Below are 24,072 nucleotides of genomic sequence, written 5' to 3'. Positions count from 1 at the left end.
ATTGTGGTGACACTCTGGAATGGTTGGTTAGCTACCACGCTTGGGTTGAGATTCTACCTAGACGAAAACTAAAGGTGGACTGATAAGGCTAATTTCATGCATTGGTTATGGGGTTAAATTCTATAATTTCTCGGGTCTAACACAAATTTTAAGCCAGGTGTGTAGAGGAAATTGCCAGATCCAGGAAGAAGGAGAAAATCGCCTGGAGAAGGAAGCTGGCAGAGAAAGTGAGCAAAATACAGAAGAAGTTACCAGACGAAGGAGCAGCCGAGGAAAGGGCAGAATGGGGATTACAAGGAAGACTCTAGAAGCTCCATCCATTATACTCCCTCCGTCCCACATAATTTTACACGGTTTGACTTAGCACGAGTTTTAAGAAATGTAATAGAAAGTGAGTTGAAAAAGTTGATGGGATGTGGGTCCTACTTTTAAAGTATTGGTTTTATAATAAAATGTGTGTAGGAATGAGTTAGTGGAATATGGGGTCCACTACCAAAAATGGTAAAAGTGAAATGGGTAAAATTATGTGGGACGGACTAAAATGGAATACTGGGTAAAATTATGTGAGACGGATGGAGTAAATAAGAGCATGCGGCACACGAGAAACAAACCATCACCTCTTAGCTCTTAGCTCAGCTTTTCTCACTCTCTACACACACACTTGGGGGAAATCAGTTCGAGGGGTTTACGGTTAAAAATTTCATCGGAGTAGTACAACACTGTCTCCACGGGAGGCGAAGATACAATTTGTTTCTGTTTTAAGTTTACATTCCCGAATTTCCTGAGTCTTCGCTGTTCGAAGCTCGGCTGTATTTTGGTAAATTTCTATTGGATATTGCACTATTTTGCTATGGAATTTACTGCAATGGTTTGTTTCATGTTATCGCTGTATTTTCTATTTACATTGGATGTTCTTGCGATTGATCTGAGATTGGAGTAGAATTGTGTGGAGATCGTGGTTGATTGTTTGAATCTGGTTGAATTTGTGTGATCGGAGATCGGGATTGCTGGGTTTGTCGAGGGAAGCTTAGATCCGGAGTGGATGAAGCGTCCAGTGTTTGGATCTGTTTATATCTGCATGGTTTTGATGTTTGAATTCTGTTTTCTTATTTACATTGTCTAGGGATAATAGATCTGCTTAAGTTTGAGTAGTTAATCATAGTAATCGGTTTAATCTAGCTTGCTCTGTTTTGTTTTGTGTTTTGCTATGTATTTCCTCTGCATTTTGTGATTAAAATTTTTGAGAAGACGAAGTCACTGTTAGTTAAGCCTTTAGTTAGTTAATTTGCAGCTTTTCATTCGTACTCTGCTATTTTGGGAAATGGTCCCCACGATTCAATTTTCCTCTGTCTAGGTTAGTTTAGGAAGTCGTTTACTAGGTCTGGTAATTGTTTTCACTGCAGAGTAATCTTGAGTACATCTTGTTTATCGTCATGCGTGTTTCTATCACTCTTGCCTAGATCTAGCTGTTATAATAGAGCCTTTCATTTCCCGAGTCTAGGAATCTAATCTCAACCCCAAAAATGCGTGGCAGCAGCCAAAAACAGTTTCCAAATCTTCTCGATCCCTACTTCCTTATACTAATTCTTTTTAGAACAGTGGGTTGAGGGTTTTGAAAAGCAGGAAGTGATTGTGTGCCCAACGACAGGTGATTTCGAGGGTTCTCTGAGTTCCTAGACCCTGTGATCTAGTGGATTCTCTGGATTTGAGAAATTTGAATATATTGACATACTCGCACGAGAATTTCCAAGCTCTTTCATGGACTTAGACTCTACTAACTGGTAAGACTATCTGACATCTGGGTTGGGTCGTACATCTGAGAGAGAAAAGATATGCGTTTGGAGTGCATGTGAAAAGTGAGAGTTTACTAAAAGTAGTAAAACAAAAGCTGGGGTAAATATCCTAACGAACTGGCTGATGCGCTGACATATCTGCAGAAAATCTGACAAAAGTGGAAGGACAAAAGCAAAAGGTGATTGAAAAGTAAAGTGGTCCTAGAAAATGTGGATTGTGATGTGATGCACTTTTTATTACCACTAAAAATACCTGCAAGTATACAGGGTAGATCTAGTATAGCTAAAGGTCAGTACCGGGATATCGAACACGGGGAATATAATTGCAACTGGCTATTATGTACTAAGCGTCAAATACTATCTAGAGAAACAAGAGAAGTTTTGGGTTTTTGAAAGTAAAACAATTAAAAGCAATCAAACAACTAAATGCAATTAAATCACAAAGATAAAATATGAGAGATAAGAGAATTCCATGGATGTGCGTTCACAGTTATGGTTATACAAATTCCAACTACAATACCCTAGCACAGTTTATACTTTGAAAGGACGAGTCACCAAGCTTATGCTCATGCGATGCAAACGTTGATTACAAGATTAGGGTTGTCAATCCTAACACGTTACTCCAAAAAGCGCCTAAGACCCTTGAAAAGTCCTCACTCTCAATTAACAGTGTCGGTTTAAGGGAAGCTAACTGTAGTGTCTACTAAGTGAATCTAACTCGCTAGAACTCTGTCACAGTTATGAAGCAAGTTATATTAAATCATACAAGATTGTGTCACTCAATCATGCAGCATCAAGAATACTTAGGGAAGAAACAAAGTAAAAACAAAACAGATATTAAATAGAGAAAGGAATTTGTAAAACCAAAATCGTTACTAACACATCCCTAGAATCCTATGAGTTTAGTTACACATAATTGAATAAGCTAAAAACATAGATTGAAAGGAATACATTTTGAACATAAAACTAAAGCAAATAAAACCAGTAGGTTGATCCTTGTCGTTCTTGATGTTCATGAAATCCTTCTCCAACTCCTTACACAATTGAAGTACTCTAGGTCTTGATCTCTATGAAGTATTTTGCAAGTAGAAGTTCTCTATTTTTGATGAAGCTTGAGGTCTTATTTATAGGGAAAAATCAATCCTTGTTGTAGAAGTAAAAGATCTCCAAAATATGGTAAATCTGGGCGCAAATCTAGGGCTTCTCGGATTCGCCGCTTTTCTCCGGCGGTTCGCCGCGTTGGAGTCCCGAGAGAGTTTGTTCCCTCGGCGGCGGACTGCCGCACGACTTCCGGCGGTCACCGGACGAGACTTCTCTTCCAAGCGCATTTTTCTCGGAGGCGGACCGCTGCATTGATCTGCCCACCGGACGCCGGCGGTCGCCGCACACAACCGCATGGCAGTCGCCGGTCGCCGTCGACTCAGATTTTAAGACTTTGCATTTTGACTCCCTTTTTCGGCTCAATTATGCACATTTCTCACAAAACACATCAAAATACCAAAATAGACAAAATATGCAAATAATGGACGTGTAGAGCGATCTTGACATCAAAAACGGACCAAATAATGGTCTTAAAACAGTGCAAAATCCGAGCGTATCATGATGTTTTCTTCTTCAACAAGTATGCATAAAATTCAGATGAACACAAACTCCATGGATAAATTCAGATTTACAGCTTCACACATCATATCCATAAATTAAAATGCTTAAACTCAAAGATTAACAACTAATAAACCTAGATTACTCCTACTGACTAACATGCAATGTGACAACAGCAACGTAAAGTGAAAAAACTCATGCATTAACCTTAGATCGAAACAAGGAAAACTCAAAATTCTAGCTAACAAAATCAAACCTAACTTACTCAAACAAAAACATGCTTCAACAATTAGAAAGTAGACGTAAACAATAGAAATTTAAACTAGACAGAATGAAATGCGACAACGATCAAAGAAAACGAAAGAAAAGAAACAACTTCCATCGCAAATGTTTGGATCGCAGCAAAAGACTTTAAAAGCAGCTTAAGATTTAAGTTCTAACAAGATCCAACAAACTATAAACGAAATGCGAAACTAAACTAAGAAAACAAGTAAAGATTGTTTTTGCCACTTAGACGATGAAACAGTTTCTGGCGATTAAAACGGCCGGAAGAGTAGACAGTGGATGATCTCCGGTGGAACTCGGTCGGCTTCAAGTGATCATGACTGGCGGCGAGGAACGAGAGTTGAAGAGCTAGTCTCCGTCTCGGAGCTAAGACCTTCGAGAGCGGTTTCTAAGTGAGGTTGTTGTGTGTTGGTGGGTAGATTGTATATTATGGAACATGCACACAAGGATAGATGATCCTTCCTTCATGTGATCTTCTATTTATAGGGAGGCTTGCCCTAAAAAGTAAGGTTTTTCTTCCTTGCAAATTGTCGTTTTTTCCCCTGTCAAATAGTTGGTCGTCTACCAGCTTTCCTCTCCTCTCCATCTCGAGCCTTAGGGCATGCATCCTGGTCAGTATTGCACCCTTCTAGCGTCCTTTTTCACTTGAACTTTCCGATTTCTTCCCTGTTGACTTGCATCTTTTTCCTATACACTTACGCACTTTTTCTTATAAAATATGCACGTTAAGCTCATCATACTGACCAGTAACCAAGGCCTAGAATACGACTTATCAAACTGCTCACACTTCACACATGCTTGTCCTCAAGCATGAGGAACAAACCAAAAAGAAATAAGTCAGATTCTAGCATGGTTACTCCCCTTACTGACCCTAAACAAAGAAACTAAAACTAACTCGAACTACCCTAGATAGTTGACGCACATATAAAAAAACTGAAAGAAAGAAAAACACATGAGAAAACACATAACAAACACATTAAAAACACATTGAACAAGCTATATTTTCAACCATCCCTCCCCTTGGGATCAAGTGCAATCCGGCTTTAAGCAGCCTCGAACTTCCCAGCCAGTATATCCGCTTGTCAAGATTGCACAACCCTTTGGCCAGACACTAGATTCGCTCAGTCGCTCATCCCTCACTAGGGATGTTAGGACTGTTTCTCTCAAAACGTTGAACCACAAAAGCTTCAAACTTAGATCCCACACGCAGCTCCTAAGGGTCATTATTGGCTTGTAATGGGGCTATGAGCTTGTAATGTTTACGGTGGAAGTTCCTAAGGCTCTAAGGTTCAAAACAACACTACCTTATTCTGATGCGGAGGAGATGTGTGTACTTGGGCGTTTGGCATTTCTTCTTATTTGGCTTGATGTTTTTCATGATTCGGACTCCAACTGGTCAGTAAACTCCTTTGTGGCTTCGCCACCCTTATTCCTTCTTCTTTTTTTTTTTGTGGTCCGGATGAATTTTCCAGGCCATTTTCTCCATTTTTCTTCTTTCTCTCTTTTTTTGGACCAAGTATTTCTTCCTGGTCAGTTTTCTTCATTTTTTTTCTGCTTCTTTCTCCAGTTTGTTTGCCGCCTTGGCTCTTCATCAGTAGCTTTCTGCCTTATACCTTCCATACACACAGTCCTAGTAGCTAGATGGTTATATCGGAGTTTAAAGGAGAAGGGCTAGAAAAAGGGTTCTAAGGGAAGGGGTTTTGGGGGGGGGGGGGGTGTTTCCTATTGCCCTTAGGATTTTGCTACACGCGGTCACTTCACCCTAGACATCATGTGGGAGCCACTCTTCTTTTTTTAAATATTTAGCGGAAAGTAGTTGCACTTTTAGGCTTCTAACTCACCATTAAGAGGGCTTTCGTGTCTAGCTCTAAGGTTGGGCTTTTCTCTCATACTTGCATCCTCTATACTGACTAGGTTCTACTGGGAGGGGTGGTTTCCATTTTTTAGCATGCTTTATTTCCATCAGTTCCCCTCACCGTCAGTACGAAACAGTTGAGTTTTAAGCACGTTCATTCAACACTTATCCTAAAAAAAACTATCCTAAGAAAGACCTAGAACAAAAACTCCTAAGGAAAAGCTAACACATAGTCCTAAAAATCTAACACATAACAAGACTGTCATACTCGCCATTGTCTCCCCCCTCCCACTTCACTAGTGTCTGCCCTCAGGAACGGGCTGTGAAGTGGAAAAGAAGATGGCTAGTCTGACAAAAAAAAAATAACACAGAAAACACATACTATAAAAAAACTTCTCACACTCGTCCGCAGTGACCCTTGGCTGGCCAGCAGCAACCGCTGCCCAATTACAGTTCCAGCGCGGTTTTTTTTATCTTTTCGAATATTCGCCCCGTCCGGACCCCACCAGAAAATTTCAAGGTATCTTTATTTGCTTTCTAGTTTACTCACGTCCCTACCGACTCTACAAACTTATTTTACACTTTGTTGTAAATAAGTTTGGGGGGATGAAGTGGTGGACCGTGAGTTTAGGGTTTTTTATTGCTTTTTTTTGTTTTTGTTTTTGTGTTTTTTTTTTTTTTTGAAAAAAAAAACCGAAGGTGAATTTCTTGTGAAAAAATGTCATGGACTCAACATGAAGAACTTAGAAACACACATGCTTAGGGACACACATTAGACCGAGTTTCCAATGATATTACATTCCATCTATGTTTAAGTATGACTTGACGTCTTGATTTGATGGATTGGTAAAAAGGTGCATAATTAGTGAATTGTTTGTTCGCCTTGAATCATGTTTATCTGCATGCATGTATATGTTTCTAGAACTTGCTCCTAGTCTTGTCTAAGTTTACATAGTGTTTAAGTTGATTTAGGAGGATGTTAGGCCATCTTGTCTAGCCTACTTTTATACCCAAAATTTTCGACCCTCTCAAAATTTTCAAAATTTGTCCCTTTGGAGCCAATTTTGAGCCTTTAAGCATTTTCTTTGGAAGCCAAATTAAATGGGGACAATTCCTTGGGATAGCATAGAGTTTTATATATTTTGTAAAGGAATTGGAGAGATAAGGAGAAAAAGTTGAGAAAATTAGTGTGCTTAAATATAGAAAAAGTACAGGTTGTGAAATAGTGAAAAATTCAAAAATGTGCTTGATCTTAGAAAGGATGCCTATAAAAAAAAAAAAAAAAAAAAAAGGTTGTGAAAAAAAAAATAATCAAAGGATTGGAAAGTGAGTTTAAAGGAGATAAATATGTGTTAAAAGTGTCATGGGATTTAGAAAAGTGGAGTCATTCTTACTCAGCTTGGGATATTTTTATATTTAGTCACTTTTTAGCCAAATATTCCTCACCTACCAAAGAGCCTACATTACAACCAAAAATAAAGACCTTTCGGACTTTTGATGCTTAATCACATCTAGTAGAGGAGGGATTAGACTTTGAGCAAGCCTATGGTAAACTTTTGCATGATGCATGATTTGAATACTTATACACTTAACCATCTTTGGAAGTTTGATACATGTGAGTGTTTGAATTCAAGGTGTTCCACGAGTTAGTAATGAAAGGCACTAATAAGCCTTTTACTTGATTTGATTGCATTAATTCATGCTTAATCTATTCTTTCATCTTTTAAGGCAATTATGACGTCTAGTCATTGTGCATTCCGTGCGTCAATTTTTGTGTCTTTATTGTTTTGTTCGAGGACAAACAAAAATGTAAGTTTGGGGGAGTTGATACGCTCGGATTTTGCATAAGGCTATTAATTGGTGCGTTTTGAGCGCCAAAGTTGCATTACATATCCATTATTCGCATATTTTATCCATTTTGGTATTTTGACTTGTTTTGAGAGAAATGTGCAAAATAGAGCCGAAAAAGAGCATAAAAAGGTGAATTTCCGGAAGCTGAAGCGGAAGGGACGCCTAGCGGGCCGCTGCAACATGCGCAGCGGTCTCTGCAAAGACTCGAGAAGGCTCTGACACTCTCTAGTGGTCGCTAGACCCTTGCCAGCGACCGCTGGGAAAACGCGGCGCGCAACAGCTGTCTTCAAACTCGATTTTCCGGCGATCCTGAAGTTCTACGTTCTACACTCCATTCTCTTTGTCTTGAAAAGAGCTTCCAGATGGTACAAGAATCACCTCAATCGAAGTTTTTTGGAGAGAATTATGGAAGTTCTACCAAAGTCGCGCAAAGCTGTCAGCTGCAGTCTAGGCGGAAATTTAAATAAGGAAAGAAGATATTACCTTGTGAAGCCAAATCTTTTCCTTCTACTATGGGGAACGTAAATTACATCTTTACTAATGCTTGGAGGAAACTTATAACCAAATTTAAATCCTTCTCAAGCCTATATATAACCCATAACCTCATTCATAGAATTAAACCCTTCCATAGCCCCCAAAAGGGGAGCCGCCAAGGCTCCTCCTTCTCTACTCCATAACCTAATTCTTCCATCATTCTTGTAGATTGAAGCAAGGCAAGAGGAGCATGGAGACTTCAAGATTCATCCTTAGGTTTTGTATGTTTATTTCATGTCTCGTACTTCAATTATTGTTTTAGTTCATCTGTCTATGGATTGCTAAACAATAGAATTTTGAGGTTTGATAGTATTTGACTTTTATGTAGTTCTTTTTATGTTTAATATTCAGAACTCGTTCCCAATTGATTTTTCTTGAACTTTTGTTCGACTAATTGGCCGTTACCTTGATTATTGTCAATCTTTGATCGGTGATAGCTTTGATTGGTTTATCTTATATGTTCATACAATAATTGTGACATGAGTATTGATGCATGATAGGGAGAAATCGTGGTAAAACTTGAGTCAGATGAACGTAGATCTAATTAGAATTTCTAAAGAGTTAGTGAAATCATTGTCCTTGAAATTCCTCTATTTGCCTAATTCTATCTTCTTAGTTTTTATTGTTTTACATGTTGTCCAGATTTATAAATTTCACACCAAAACTCTTGTTTCTCTAGATAGTATTTGACGCTTAGTACATGATAGTCAGTTGCAATTATATTCCCCGTGTTCGATATCTCGGTATTGACCTTTGGCTATACTAGATCTACCCTATCTACTTGCAGGTATTTTAGTGCTAATAAAAAGTGCATCAATATCTAGCGGTGCTAGGATTGTTATTATACTGAAACGTGCGCGAGGTGAGTCTCATTTGATAATGTCCTCAGCAGGAGCGCGAAACAAGGTTTTATTATTCAAAACCTAGCTAGTTGAAGTTCGATTATTCTATGAATAATAAATAAGTGTTTCATGCTAAGTCCACTCTTGGAATTAATAAGAAGTTAATTAATTAAGTTTATAGCAGACATTAATTATTTAATGGACATTTATATCTTAAGTGCGGGAAATAAAAGTTAAAATGGAAACCAGGATTACTTGTAATTTCGGATTTGGATGGGGAGTTCAATATTACTTCTGTAGTGGCTGCTCGTAATATTCCAATTAAAGCATATATTAAATTGTGGGTTCAATTTAATTAGTAAAAAGCTAATTGGGGGAGCCCATATCCAAAACCTTCCTTAGATACATGTCTGGGCCCATATAGAGTAGAATATATACTTAATTAATTTTATGAAAATTTCAACTACTCCCATACAGAGTAGAAGTCGAAATCTTCAGCTCTTCTCCGTGAGAATTTTTCTGTCTTATTTATTTAAGTCCTAGTGTTTCGGTGAGATCAGCGAGCCCACACTGATATCGGAATACGAGTTCGGGAACCAGCCAGAAGATCTGTGGTCTAGTACTCGACGCCTCATTCATTATTTGTTTTAGTGTTTCTATATTTTTTATTCCAAAACTCTTTGTTTTTCCAAATAGTAGAAGATAGACAATTTGTGATAGTTCTTCCTGTGTTCGAAATCCGGTACTGAAACTATACTATATATACTCTATACTTGCAGGTTTATTTAGTGCTAATAAAAAGTCCATAACCAATTTACTTGAGTCGTGTACCATTTTGTGTTGTTCCAAGTTACTTGAGTCATTTCTCTTTTTGACTAAAAACAAAACATCTAATCACACCTACTTTATTCCTTCTTTTACTTTACTCTCTCTTTTCTCTTTTACTTTATTCTCTCTCCTACTTTATTTTACTTTATTTAACTCACTAAACACAACTTTTTTAAACCTCGTGCCGAAATGAAACGCTTCAAGTCACGTGGGATGGAGTAGAGATACCCACCGTTCCGGAACATGGGTTACAGTTCGGAACCGCCGATTCCGGTTTTAGAAATTGTCGAACCGGAATCGAACCGCGAGGGTGTTTCGCGGTTACGGTCAGATTTTAAAACTGGCGGTTACGGTTACGGTTCCGGTTCGGAACCGCCGGTTTTTCGGCAGTTTTTTACGGTTTTTCAAGGTTCTGAACCGCCGATTTTCGTCATTTTTTACGGTTCCAGCTCGGTTTCACGATTTTCAGGTGGTTTTTCGCGGTTCCGGTCTGGAACCGTCCGGAACTGCGAAAATTTGGAACCTGGCCGTACCACGGTTCTAAAAGTGGCAGTTTCGGTTCGATTTAAATCTCACGGTTTCTATTCGGAAAACCGCGGGTTACGGTTTTGCGGTTGTCCGCCCTAATCGAAAATCTTGGGCATCTCTAGGGCGGAGGGAGTATCAGTTTCACAAAACATATAGAAAAAATAATTATATATTGTACTTAATAGAATGTGGGGTTCACTATCAAAAATAGTATAAATGAAATGAGAAGAACCAAAATTCAAAACTGGAAAACATTGTGGGTAATGGAGAGATTAGCAATTTTATCCACTTTTATCCATTTTATTAAAACCGATTTGCATTCCGAACTGATTTGTATTCTTTGTTGGGTATTTCAACTTTCAATTCATCTAAATTTACTAATTTCAATTTTAGCAAAAACACAATATTCTACATTTATTCTCTTATTTTATTTATTTTTCTATTTTATTCTTTTTAAACTTTTTTACTTTATTTTTTCTTCTACTTTATTAATTCATTTTTATATATTATAGTCAAATTTATATCTTTTAATAGATAGTCAAATGTATATCTTTTAATAGGATAAAATTAGAGAAGTTTCACCTAAGAGAGAGTAATCGAGAAACTATCATAAGAAAAGATATTATATTCAAAGATCTCCTTTTACGAAGAAAGTTGAAAAATAATGAAATTCAAGAATCAACTGGAGAAGAAACAATAATGGGCCCTTGGTAAATGACTGGCATAGAGGTCCACAACCACAAGCCAATGGCAAGTGCAAGGGATGCTCGATTGCAAGTGGCGGCGGCGGAGCCAATTAGAAGAAGGAAATTCACTTTGATAAGGGTCCATTTAATTTCTTAAGTGGGTAATTTACAAGACAACTGCTTAAACGAACAAAATTAACCAAGCAAATTTACAACCTTTGCTGAGAGTTGGTCCAAATATGAGTTAGTGAAACTAGAACACGAAGATACATACCACTCTGACCAAAAGGAAATTTTATGATTCTTGAATATCACAAACAAAATTAATTTAGTTTCATATAGTCCTTTCGTTCCCTCATAGTTGTATCAAAACTTTTTAGCACAGAATTTAAGAAAGAGATGTTGAGTGTGTTATATATATAGATAAAATAGTATTCCCTCCGTCCCCAAAGAATATGCACTTTGGGTTCGGCACCGGCTTTAATACTACAAAAGTGGTAAAGTAATAGAGAGGTAGAGAGAAAAAGTAATTAAAGTATTGTTAGTGGAGAATGGGTTCCACTTCATTAGAGAGAAAATAGTTACTAAAATTAGGAAGGGCATATTCTTATGAGACGGACTAAAAATGAAAGAATGCATATTCTTGTGGGTCGGAGAGAGTAAGAAAGATAAAAAATAGAATGAATAAAGTAGAAAAATGAATAAAGTAGAGAGAATAAAGCAAGAAAAATAAAAAATAGAATGAATAAAGTAGAAAGTGAATAAAGTAGAGAGAATAAAGTAAGAGAAAGTAAAGAAAGAGCGAGAAAAAAGTTACTACTATAAATAAAAATGACTCAATTATGATGGAACTTCTCGAAATAAAAAAATGACTACGGAGAAACGGAGGGAGTAGCGATCCACCTATGAAAATGGTTATAAAAGCTTACAGTGAAGCGCACAAAGCAGGCAACAGTTTTCATGAAAACTAGTGCTAGTCTCAAAGTAGCTATCCGATTTTTATTTTAATGTTAGTGTAATTGAATAGTAATATGAACACAGCTAAGTCGCACTTTTAATTATGAATTAATTCATGCATTCATATTTAAATGGATAAATTAAGCATATAATTGATTTTTTGCATCTTCTCATTTTCTTCTACTTGGTACTGAATATGTTGATTAAAGTATGAACTTTCTCACCTCAACAGTTTTTTAAAGATAAACTTGCTCCTCTATCAGTACACATACGGATATTAGCACTCATGTTGATGTTCCAACCATCTTAATTCTTGATGTGGTTGACTTCTTCATTGACCACAATAACTATGTCCCCTTTGTCACACTTGTTATAATTTTTCACATCATTTTTTATGTGTCCCAACGGAATACACAATGTACAAACTATAATTTCAAGCGTTTAGAACAACATTTTTACATAGGTAGTCCTCATTGAACCAATAATCGTATGCAATTCCGATGAAGATGTTTTTCTTTTGTGCACTTGCCACAAACAACTTATTTTCCTTCAAGAAATCGATATCACCAAGTATTGTTAGGTATAAAGCATCTTTTGGTGCCACCTTTGGAAGCAGGCTCCACCAACCTTCGACGACTTTGCGCCCATTAATCAACATCATTTTTTGTCTCATAGGCGCCGAGCTTCTCCCTCACATGGGAGGTAGTTGTGTTGATGATAAGACTCGTTTCATGCATTGGTTATGGGGTGGATTTCTGTACTTTCGGGGAGCTAATGTGTAATTTTGAGCTCAGGTGCATAGAAATTTGTCAGGTCCAGGAAAATTGAGCAGATCGACTGGGCAGACGCAAAATCAAGAAGAATTTGACGTGAAGTACCACAAGCAGCCAAACTGACCAATGAGAATCATGAAGACGGCGACAGAAGCAGAAGTGGGAGAAAAAGAGTAGATTTCAAAGATCCATCTTTAAGGGCACAAGCGTCAAATAAGAGAGATGGTACCCTATGGATTAGAGCCTCAAGCCTCCCTATATAAAGAGATGGAAATTGAAAGATGAGGCAGCTCTCCTTCTTAGCTCAAGTCTCCTGAGCTCATCTTCACTTCAAATCTTAGTTTTAAGTTTCGTGCACTTGGAGGGGAATTCCATTCTGACTGTTGGTGGTGTTTTATCTCGTGATACTTGTCCCACCGCCCTACATGGGCGAAGAAACAATCTTTTATTTTCTGTTTGAACTATTTCCGTTGTTGTTTTAAGTATTCGCTAGTGTTGAACTCTTTAGCTCGTGAATCTCGTTGCTATTTTGTGTTAAATCCGTATTTGGACGTTGACTTTTGTGAATCTGGTCTGATGCTATGGATGTTTTCGTTGATGTATCGTTGGATTTTGTTTAATTGTGCATTTATTATGTTTTGATTGGATGCGTTTACCAATTGTTAGTTGTAGGGTGTCGGAATCGGTTGAATTTGAGTTGATTTCATGGATCTCAGTTTGATGAAGTTTGGTTTCGGTGGATCCACATTAGATTGGAGTTTAAGTTGGTAGATCTAAGCTGCATTGTTTCGAATATGTATGATTATGGCTTACTATTGTTCGTTTATCAATTCCGCTTGGTCAGGTAGAGTAGATCTGGTAGTTCTAGCTTGAATTTCGTGTTCATGTCTTGTTCCGAAGCATGCTCGGTTCCAATGGTGTTTGTTGTTCTGTTTTACTCTGTCTTCGTTGAATATATGATGAAGAAGAGTAGTGGTGGTTAGGATCCAGATCTACGGTTTGCTTTCTTCTTTACGGCTTTTCAGAGCTTTTCTGCCAGTTTAATTAGTTAGGGAAATTGGTCCCCACTTCACTTTTTTGTTTGGCTATTTCGGAAAAGTTTCGGCATGATCTCTCTTTATGCAGGTGTTTTCAGTTGTTTTAGTTCAGATTCAAGTGTTTTCTTCATGTCTAAGGTTCATGCATGTTTCCTTACTTCTTCAGTCTCCTAGGTCCGTTAGATAGAATAGTCTTTTAATTCTGTCAAGTCTAGTAGATTTAAACTTAACCCACTTGGTTTGCGTGGCAGCAACCAACATTTTCCAAAACCTCCAAACACACTCTTAGCACGTTCTTCCTCGTGGGATCGATCCTTACATCCCTATACTAATCAATAGCATTGTGGGTTAAGGTTTTGATATCAACTTTTATAACGCGTCCAACGACACGCGACTAGGTCTAAATTCTGCTTGACCTGTTGGTTTGGTAAATCTGTTCGACCAGTTTGCATTCCTACTTGTTTACATTTAGAACGTGTAAAGAGCAGAGCTTCAGTTGACCTCAGAGGCGTCAACTCCTATATTGGCCAACACCAAGTCCAATAGAGGATATCAGGAATCACTAAAATTGAAAGCATCAATTCTCGTGTTGGACATGTGGACCCTGACACGCATGTTGACCCTGAAGGCCTCAACGCTTGATCTATTGAAGAAACCGATGGAACCACTAAAATTGGAACCATCAATTCTCGTGATGGTCTCTAAGGCCCCAACACCCGTGTTTATCCCGAAGGCCTCAACACTTAATCCATTGAATAATCCCACAGAACCACTAAAATTAGAAACATCGATGCCACTCAATGTGGATACACCAGTCGACCCAAAAGAATTAGTAAACACTCACGGCATTGTTGAGACATTGTTGGATCTGTTGAAATAATCATTGGCAACGTGACAGACATGGCAAAGGAAACATTGGGCACTGCGTTACTAGAGTCGGGTGAAACGGTCACAAGGGAAGTGGCGACATAAGACATCTCCAAGCAAGGGAATTAAGGTTACGAAAATTTAAGATTCAACTAAGTCACAGTCTAATACGTTCTTCTTCCGACAATGGTATCTCGTCTTGGGAAAAGAGGCATTCCTCGACGAAGTACATTATGGTTTTGTATTTCAATTTATGTATTCAATTAACTATAGTGCAATTTTATATCTTTGTCTATTTCCTTTGGATTGTATTATGCCCAACAGTTTATCTTTGTATCTAGATCAATTTTACACAACAGTTGAAATTCTATTCATGGAATGATACGAGATTTAATGCAAAATTGGTAAAGTAAGAAAGAGATAGAAAGAAAAGGTTATTAGCGATCCACGAGGTAGAACCCGACTGGGTAGGAGCCAGGCACTCAAACCACCTGACCAAGTGACAAGCAGGAAAGTTTATCCCAACTGAGTGAGAAATGAAAAGGTTAGAAAGTGTGACCCGAACAGATGGTTAAGGCACACAAAGCCACCCAACCGAATAGCTTGGGTGTGGCGTCATGAGACATAGAGTGCCTGAGCGAATGAGCTCAACGCACTAAACCACCATACTGGGTGGAATGCGCAGAGGCATAGAGTTGGACCCCTCATTTTAGAAACTTTTCACTTTCTAATATGACCTAAGTATAAATACATTTTTGGGACATCTTTCCATCAACTTTTGATCAGTTGTAATCTTATTTTGAGTGTTTTCTATTATTTGAAGAGAAAAGTTCTACTCCCTCCGTTCCATAAAAAATAAGGGTACTTTTCTTTTTCGTTCGTCCCATAAAAATATCTTATTTCTATTTATGAAAAATTCTCACAAATTCATTACCCATATAAATAAATTTATTTACAACTTATATCACTAGGGCCCACCATTAAATACTAATAATAATGTGAATCTCACTATCCGCTAAAATTATTTTATCTATCCTTCTCCTCGTTTATCTTACTTTACCAATTAGGAGTATGTATTATTTTTGTACTGTCTCAAATGTCTTTATTTTTTTTAGGACGGGAGGGAATATTTAACGTTGCTTGAGTGATCCCGTGTTATAAGGTAAAGATGCTTACCACAGTTTTGTTATTTTTTTATCATTAAAACACGATAACAAAATTAAACTCCAATAATAAATTTTGGTAGCAGATTTGAGTGACAAATATATATTAATTTCAATAAATCTATGCAACCAAATTTTGTACAACCAAAAATTGATTTATTTGAAAAAAAAAGTAATTTATTTATGCATTTAATTAAAAATTATAGACATATATATACTATAGGGAACGTGCATAATATTATGGTATTTTTGTATAATTTTTAATTTTTTTTGAACCATAAAATGTAATTAATGCATACTTTAATTCAAATTTGAAAAATAATAAAGAAATAATTCAAATATAAAAATAAAAAATTGAAAATAAGGCCAAAGACTAACAAAGTGTTTTTAATTTGTTAACTAACTATATTTATTAATTTAATATTTATTAATACATCAAAATTACTAATATAATCTTGTTTTGATTATACAAAATTTAATTGTTTATCATTACTCTATTAATTTTAGCTCCATTCCATTCGCTGACGCGAGTAACCAAAGATCAGGTGTGCTCAATATATACACTAAACTGAGTCCCATCAAACAAGAAGCTTTTAAATGATTGGTGATAATTATTTTGTCACTAATTAAGTAATAATTATTAGTTGGTTACAATTAAGTTTAGGATAATGAAATATTGAAATAGTTGGAGTAGTTTCCAAGACGTGCTTACCACATTTTTGCTGTGTGCAACGTTGGAAAGTCTTTTTCTACTTCCTAACTTTATAAAATTAAGTAATTTATATCTATCGGATTCTATTATTATTTGTTCTTCAAACCTACTCAATGCCAGAATAGCCAACCACATGACTCCATCTTCAGCACTTAAATGACCAATTTGCCCTCCCACATACTTCACTTTCGATATTTCATTTTCTAATAACAATTACAATTAATTACATATTATTATACATGAAAATGAAATGGTATCCTTGAAAATCATTGAACCTATATATGATATAAATATTGGCATAAAACACTCTTGATAGACAGATAAAAGGACACATCTGCTTGGGTATTTCTGTCATTGCATAAGAGCATCAAACTTAGTTAGCTACTATATTAAGATAAACCATTATTATAATCAAAGTATACCCAACAACATAATGAAAGCAATTATACTGCTTCTCCTTTCCAACTCTTTCAGAAGAAGCACTATTCTATTAAAATCCCACAAAACATATATAAAACCACAAAATTATAAAAAAAAATTAGAAACAATGCATAATATCAACACGTAGAATCCCATTTTTTTTTCTCTCTCATTTATATTCTCCCCTTTCTATTTCTTCTTCTTCTTCTTCATTATCTTGTTGTTGTGATCTCTGTGAATTATTGTGATAATCAAGAGAGAGGAAATGGATTGCTCTATTTGCACATCGTTGCCTTATATTTTGAGGCCACCAAGAAACACAATATGCGCAGCCTGCTACGAAGGAGCGAGAAGCATAATCTCATTGACAAGCAAACATGAAAATGAGAAACCCAACAACAGTAATCTACTTTCTTCTTCAAATTCTAATAAGGTACAAATTCTTTTTTTGCGTTTTTTAATTTCTCTGTTTCTTCTCTGTAATTATCAGAACATTTATATGATCATTCATATGTATGTAGTTCAATGGTTAAGGTTAATTATCAGTCTCACATTTTTCTTTGATTAGTCAATAGAAGCTGTGTGTAACTCTTTCATTTCGGAAGAACAAAATCAAGTTTCTCATACTACTAAATTATAAATCATTATAAATCATTATAATTTCTGCGTCCTCCATTATGTCCCACTTATTCTATTTTTGAACGTCTCTTATCAAATGTCTCATTTTATAATTACTATTTTTGGTAAATATAAATTTTATTTTTAACAAACTTTTATTCAATCACTTTCTTATGCATTTCTATAAAATCATGATGAATTAAAGTGGGACAAATACCGTTGTCCTTAAGTTTTTTCTTTTGGTTTATTGATCTCAATTTCTATGTGATGGTACTTATTTGCATTGATTACGAATGTTTTATTATTAAACAAATAGGAATATGATCAAATGAAAACTCTAAATATGGTACAAACTCAAAACTATGATCTGGACCATTGAAAAATGTCAACAGATAAAAAAAAACATCAATAGAAAAATGTCAATAGAATTTCCACGATAGTCAATGATTGATGTTGTGTTGATATTGTGTTGACACTAAAATCTTGAAATTTTACACTGTTGATATTGTATTGAAACTCTGTTGAAGTTGTGTTGAGGAGTTTTGAGTTTGCACAATATATAAGTTTGCATTTTATTACTATCCTAAACAAATATATGTATGTATGGTGTAGGGGTTCACAAATGCTCTTAAATGGGTGAAGGAGATGAAGGAAATGGAGGAGGAATTAAATGAAAAGATATCTTATTTAGAAGGCTTCGCCGCCGCATTGAAGGATCAAATCCACACTGATATTCAAATCATTCCCGGAAACAATGAGCCATCTATACCCGCTCATAGAGCATTATTGGTATGCAACAAATTAATCCCGTACGATTTGTCACCCCGCATATTTAATGCACACACTATAGACTTCAAACTCAAATACGTTCGTTCTACAGGCAACGAGATCAGCAATATTTCGTAACGTGCTAGATTCAGACGAATGCAAAGCTCCGGCAAATCAGACCATAACACTTGCGGAGCTGAATCACGAAGAGCTAGAATCCCTACTTGAGTTTTTGTACAGTGGAAGCCTCCCGAAAGAGAAGGTGGAAAAACACGTTTATTCACTTGCAATAGCTGCAGACAAATACGAGATCCCTTTCCTGCAGAAATTTTGCGAGCATCAAATGCTTGGATCGCTGAATTCATCCAACGCTCTTGATATCCTGGAAGTATCCGACACTTGCTCCAACCTAAACCTTAAAGAAACGGCTCTCAATTTCATTGTAAGAAATATGGAAGATATAGTTTTCTCTGCACGTTTTGATGCCTTCGCGCTCAAGAACCCTCATCTAACTGTACACATCACCAGGGCATCCTTCATGGAAATTCGAAATAGAAAGCCTGGTCTTTGATCCATTTCTCTAACATGCTCTCTTAATTTCATCCCTTTAACCTTTGTTTCTTCTTCACAATTTGTTTAGGTTACAACCAAATAAGGCTTACCTAAAACTCAATGAGTTGGTAATAGGTGCAACTAGGTCTGTCAAATTGGGTACCCGTGGATATCCGATCGAAAATTTCAAGTATCCGATCCCGAATTTCCCAAAATTTAATGCCCAATACCCGATCCGAAAATGATTTCGGATACCCGGATACCCGACTCGGGTATCCAATCCCGATTTTGGATTTTTAGGTTATTTTATTTTATTATTTTTTTAAGAAAATAAGCTACAAACTTTTAAAAATGCAAACTTGTTGTTCGAATTTCATACAAACTTAAAGTAGTTCAAATTTAAGAGAAAAAAACTACTACAAATTTTTAGAAATAAAATATTCATAAGTTTTAACACCGCTTATTCATCCATAATAAACATCTCAATTCATACATTAATCCAAAATATGTCTTAAGAGTGAACGATTTTGGGAATACATTTAATTATTTAATTTTTAAATAATATAATAAATATACTTATATTAAATTAAAAAAATAAAATATAAAAAATCGGGTTTTTCGGGTAATTTGGGTATACCCGATCGGGTATCGGGTTATCCGATACCCGATAATCCAAAAATCCTATACCCGAACCCGATCCGAAACCCGAAAAATCGGGTATCGGGTATCCAATTACCCGATATTTCGGGTTTGGATATTGGGTATCCAATTCTCGATATCCATTTTGACACCCCTAGGTGCAACTATTCCTATTCCAAGGGCGAATCTACGTAGAACTAACGAGGGACAATCGAACCACCTCATATTCTCCAACCTATATATATTACCTATTTTAAAATTTATTTTTTTTGAACTCTTACTAAATGTTCCTCCTCATATTCTTAAAATTCCTTCATATGTAAATTTGTCACCCTCCCTACAAATTCCTACCTCTGTTCCTGACCTATTCTTTTTTTTGCGATATGTACATTAGATGCACCAAAATGCTCAAACGCCTAGCATATTCATCCACCATATTTAGCAATGGATTCGACATTTCAATCATAGTTTTGAAAATGAATAACTATACAAAAATAATTTAAAATTAGTGGTATTGGAGCCTAAGAGCACCCCCAACGCTATGGGCCAGGCCGCAAATCGCGAGTCCCAGCCCGGGAACAGGGTTAATTGGCGTAGAGTCACGGCCTGGCCCGGTCCTGGGGCCGCAGTTGCGTCCCTGAGCCGCACCCGGGGTCCGGGCCGCGACTCGCGGTTACGCGACGCGGGACGGGCCTCAAACCCCCAAATTTATTTCATTTATATCCTCTAAATTATTTCAATATTTTTTCTAGGTTATGTAAAAAAAAATTCTAGAATATGTAATTTTCTTTTTTAGACTGAACAATGAATTTTCCCGGTTTTAATTGTTCGGCGTCTTTTATTTCACGCGTAAAATAGTTTAAAGTTGTGAATAGTGCAATTTAATAGTTATGAATTGGGGCTTGCAGGGTTAGAGGAAATTTAGAGAAATAATGACGTGGAGTGGACTTGGGCCTACGATGGGGTCGGGGATGCTCTGATATCAGATAATTTTCAACTTTTTTTTTCAATTAACTTTAAACTTTGGCATCTATTCATCTAATACCTCAACTTCATCATAGGTGCTAATTTTCCGTTGGCTACAAACACCGGCTTGATTTAAGTTACGTGGACACTTGAACATAAAGAATTTTTTTGAAAATGTATGAGTTGGCAAGTGTGGCACGTCATAATTACTCATGTGTTTTGATTTAGGATATAAGAAATGATTAAATATAATAAAAAAAATTATTAAAGTAGGAGTAATTAATTACGTTATTTGTAAAGTAATAAAACGATGTGATTTCATTAATAGCTGGCCAAATCCATATCAACTTTCCGACAAGCTATGCAGGCAAAAATTTGCTACTCATTATTGCAAATCGGAAATTAGCATCTAAGACAAGTTGGTGATATTAGATGTCAAATTTGAAGTTCGTGAAAAAACTAAAATTTTTAAAAATTTTGAAATGTTAGGTGCCAATTACCTTTAAAATTAATCCTCTGATTTATTCATATGATAGGCATAAAGAAGAATCTAGATTGCAAATAATACTAAAATCAATTCTTTACCATTAGATTTAGAAGTTAAAATAAGATCAAGTGGATCAATTCATCTCTCTTTTGTGTTTACCTCCTGTCCTCGCTTTCTTTTTTAATCTTGCAACTTAAGTCGAAACCTAAAATCAAACAAATTAATTGTTTTCTTTAGTTTTTACTAGAGCTTTTTCAGTAACTCCTTCCTTGAGATTTCAATATATAATAGTAGCATGTACATTTGTTCTCGTGCAGAGAGTAGTGTGTTAAGGCTTTTTATAAATTGACTGTGCGAAACTAAACTGCTTATTTTATACCGTAAAAATCACAAAATTCATGTTAGTGATGCCCTTGGTCCCAATTTTAAGCGACAGAGGAATTGGGTAAGAAAAATAAATCAGATCAATTTCTAAACAATGTTGCAACTCTGAACTCCAAGCCAATTATCAACTAGTACTATAATACTGCATCTCAGTCCCACATATACAAATGACGAGTATATAATGGATAATTGTAGGCCAAAAATATCCAGCTACTTTAACTATATTTCCAACAATAAATACAAAAAAAGAGGAGGAAGCAAACAATGGTACACTTATACAACCATGTTATATATATTGGTTGAAATAGCAACACAGCTTGTAATCACTGCAAGACTTATCATAATCGTGCCTACAATCTTGTCCCTCGTTGTAGAAATTCCACGAATATCTCTGTAAACAAGAAAATTAAGCAGATATGATGATTGATCACACTAGGAATTGTGCAGGAGAGTACTCCCTCCCTCTGTTCCATGCTACTCGCACTTTTCTATTTCGGTTCGTCCCAAATTACTTACACTATTCTATTTAAGAATAAATGTACTAATTCAATCACACTAAAAAATCAGTACCAAATTTATGACCTAAAATGAAAAGTGCGAGTAACATGAGACGGATGGAGTATTCCATGTACGAATGGAAATAAACGATACATACCTCAATGCAACGGCACCAGGGAAAATGAAGGCGAGGCAGACGGCGGAAGTCGATCCCATGAACTGGAACAAGTACCAAATACTAGGAATAGCTATTGACAAAATGTAGGACAAAGCAGCCAAGGCAAGAGTGAGTGCAACAAATCTGTTGTTGTCCACGGCCAAATGAGGCTTCTTTGGGAAGAGGAACTCGTCGATGTTGGCTCTCAATGAGAAGTTCAAGAGCGGGAAGACGAGCATGAGGTGAAGAGCGTAGCTCAAACGAACAGCGTCGTTCAGCAACGAGCCTAAGCCTGAGCCTGAGCTCTGGTCGAAGTTCACTAGTATGTCGTCCATGGTTCCCTCCCCGAAAAGGAGGTAACCAAATATCCCAATAGCAAAGTAGATCGCAGCGCATAGTATAAGAGCGATTCTCACAGCTTTCATCATGTCAGAAGGCTTCCCTAGTTCCACTCCGATAGCATGAACTGAACAAATTCACAATTTATTTTAGTTATAATTTTTTTGCAGTTATTTCGAACAATTAAGTGCCTGTTTGGTAGGCATATTAAGATAATACAAGATAATTATAGTAAGATGGGCTTTAAGTGCCTACATGGGCCTCATCTTATCGAAAACAGTCAAATAAGCCAATATAACCATATATCTTGGCCTTATCTAAGCTACCAAACAAGCAGAGTTTCTGACCATTGAAGTGGAAGGTGAAGGCTGTGACGATGACGGGGATAGCGGTGAAGAGGTTGAAGAAGGAGACTCCGCCGTCCAAGTCAGGAAGCCATCTTGGAGTCTGTGTTTCCCCTTGGATGAGGGCCGTGATGGCCATCACCGTGCATATTCCGACAAACACGAATGCTAGTAGAACTGATATTGCTGAACTCAACCATAGTGATTCTGCAAACGCATACATAAATTCCGTCAAATCGAGATCAAATAAGGTAGTGTTCGGTTCGTTACACAAAATAATAGTGAGATACAATATAGAATAAACCATAATAAAAATTGTCTAAAACTAAATTAGCCATAGACGGGCCGGGAGATGAGATAGTTAATCATGAGACAATCTAATCTTAGTATCAAGAAGGCAGGCTAAGCTTTTGAATTAAAACAATCGAATAAAAAATAAGATTAATCATGACCAGTAATAACAAGTAAACATGACAACAAACTACCCTGTAAGTCGACAAAATGAGATAATTATGGCAAAAACTTCATACCTACACGACGATACAAGAGAAGCGGAAGCATGACAAAAACGGTTATGAAGAGGAGGGCGACGGCACGCGTGTTCCACCAATGGACGCCACACCATTCCTGCAAAACCCCCAGGTGATCCGCCCCGGTTCCCGACAGCACATCCCCTGTCACACACCACTTTTCCATTTATGCTACCAAATTGTTTCCAATTTTTAATTTTAGTGACACAAATAATTGAAATAAATATCATAGGGTCAAACTTCTTACCCATACTTTTTACTTGTTGATAAATGAACAGAAATATAAAAGTCCGTAAAAAAAAAAAAAAAAACTAATTTAGAAAACAGAAGTTGCTAACCGATGATTATGAGGTACATGATGAGGCAACCAAGATTGGTGATCATAACACATATCTGGACAGCGATGGCGCCGCAGCGGCCGAACGACTCCCTCATGAGTCCGGCGTAGGTCCGCGCCTCGCCGGAGTAAGTGAACCGCAACATGAACTCGACAGATATCTCAACCACTACGCCTATCAAAACAATCATCAAAAAGGCTGGAATAACACCGAGGACTTTGAGAGTGGCGGGAATGGACATGATCCCGGCGCCGATGATGCTTGTCGCCACATTGAAGACGGCCCCGGGAAGCGATGGCCGCTTCTCCGAACCATCTTGGTGGCGATCCGGGAGGAGAGGGGCCTCAGCTCCGCCGGCTTCAATCGTCGGACCCATTTTTTCCTTGTGTGAGTAATTGGCAAGTGGTCCTTAATCATAAATAATTGTTGTCTACATTCATCTATTGGCTAGTGCTTTTCATCGGACCTATTATTTTATTTTTTTGGTATTTACCCATTGTATCTATCCAAATCCAGTAACTTATCCCCATATTAATTTATAGGCATCGATTAAAATGAATAAGTCTCATATCACTCGACTACGCCCCTTAGATTGGAATTTAATGTTAAATTAATTAACCAAAGAGAATAAAATAGATAAAATATAAAATATAAAGTAAAAAAGGAATAAATTGAGCAAATTAGTAACTTATGAAATAAAAGATAGGATGTCCCACTAGTAA

The 24,072-nt window shown here is 36.7% G+C and overlaps 2 protein-coding genes across 2 annotated transcripts; one reads left to right on the top strand and one right to left on the bottom strand.

Annotated features, from left to right (window-relative positions):
* Window positions 1-16,872: 16,872 nt before the first annotated feature.
* On the top strand, window positions 16,873-18,700 carry LOC125190985 (BTB/POZ domain-containing protein At3g56230-like). Its single transcript, XM_048088428.1, has 3 exons — window positions 16,873-17,163; window positions 17,961-18,137; window positions 18,229-18,700. The coding sequence occupies exons 1-3, from the start codon at window positions 16,996-16,998 to the stop codon at window positions 18,685-18,687; spliced, it is 804 nt and encodes a 267-aa protein (XP_047944385.1). The 5' UTR covers window positions 16,873-16,995; the 3' UTR covers window positions 18,688-18,700.
* A 2,555-nt stretch (window positions 18,701-21,255) lies between these two features.
* LOC125186246 (amino acid transporter AVT6C) lies at window positions 21,256-23,813 on the bottom strand. The gene is made up of 5 exons (XM_048082600.1): window positions 23,351-23,813; window positions 23,013-23,156; window positions 22,486-22,689; window positions 21,800-22,265; window positions 21,256-21,535 (listed from the first exon to the last, which is right to left on the bottom strand). Exons 1-5 carry the CDS (start codon window positions 23,724-23,726, stop codon window positions 21,418-21,420), a joined length of 1,308 nt encoding a protein of 435 aa, XP_047938557.1. The 5' UTR covers window positions 23,727-23,813; the 3' UTR covers window positions 21,256-21,417.
* Between the last annotated feature and the right edge of the window lie 259 nt (window positions 23,814-24,072).

The sequence above is a fragment of the Salvia hispanica genome, chromosome 5, assembly GCF_023119035.1.
Source record: "Salvia hispanica cultivar TCC Black 2014 chromosome 5, UniMelb_Shisp_WGS_1.0, whole genome shotgun sequence".
In the NCBI taxonomy this organism is placed as follows: Eukaryota; Viridiplantae; Streptophyta; class Magnoliopsida; order Lamiales; family Lamiaceae; genus Salvia; species Salvia hispanica.
The sequence above is the reverse complement of the archived record's forward strand: the minus strand, read 5'-3'. Positions and strand labels throughout refer to the sequence as shown.

Coding starts and splice junctions, on each gene's coding strand:
- LOC125186246 (XM_048082600.1), bottom strand. CDS start 23,726: ATGGGTCCGACGATTGAAGCCGGCGGAGCTGAGGCCCCTCTCCTCCCG. Junction 22,690..23,012: donor TCTCTTGTATCGTCGTGTAG/GTATGAAGTTTT, acceptor ATGCGTTTGCAG/AATCACTATGGTTGAGTTCA. Junction 21,536..21,799: donor CCTGGTGCCGTTGCATTGAG/GTATGTATCGTT, acceptor TCTTGTTTACAG/AGATATTCGTGGAATTTCTA.
- LOC125190985 (XM_048088428.1), top strand. CDS start 16,996: ATGGATTGCTCTATTTGCACATCGTTGCCTTATATTTTGAGGCCACCA. Junction 17,164..17,960: donor CTTCTTCAAATTCTAATAAG/GTACAAATTCTT, acceptor TGTATGGTGTAG/GGGTTCACAAATGCTCTTAA. Junction 18,138..18,228: donor CCGCTCATAGAGCATTATTG/GTATGCAACAAA, acceptor TTCGTTCTACAG/GCAACGAGATCAGCAATATT.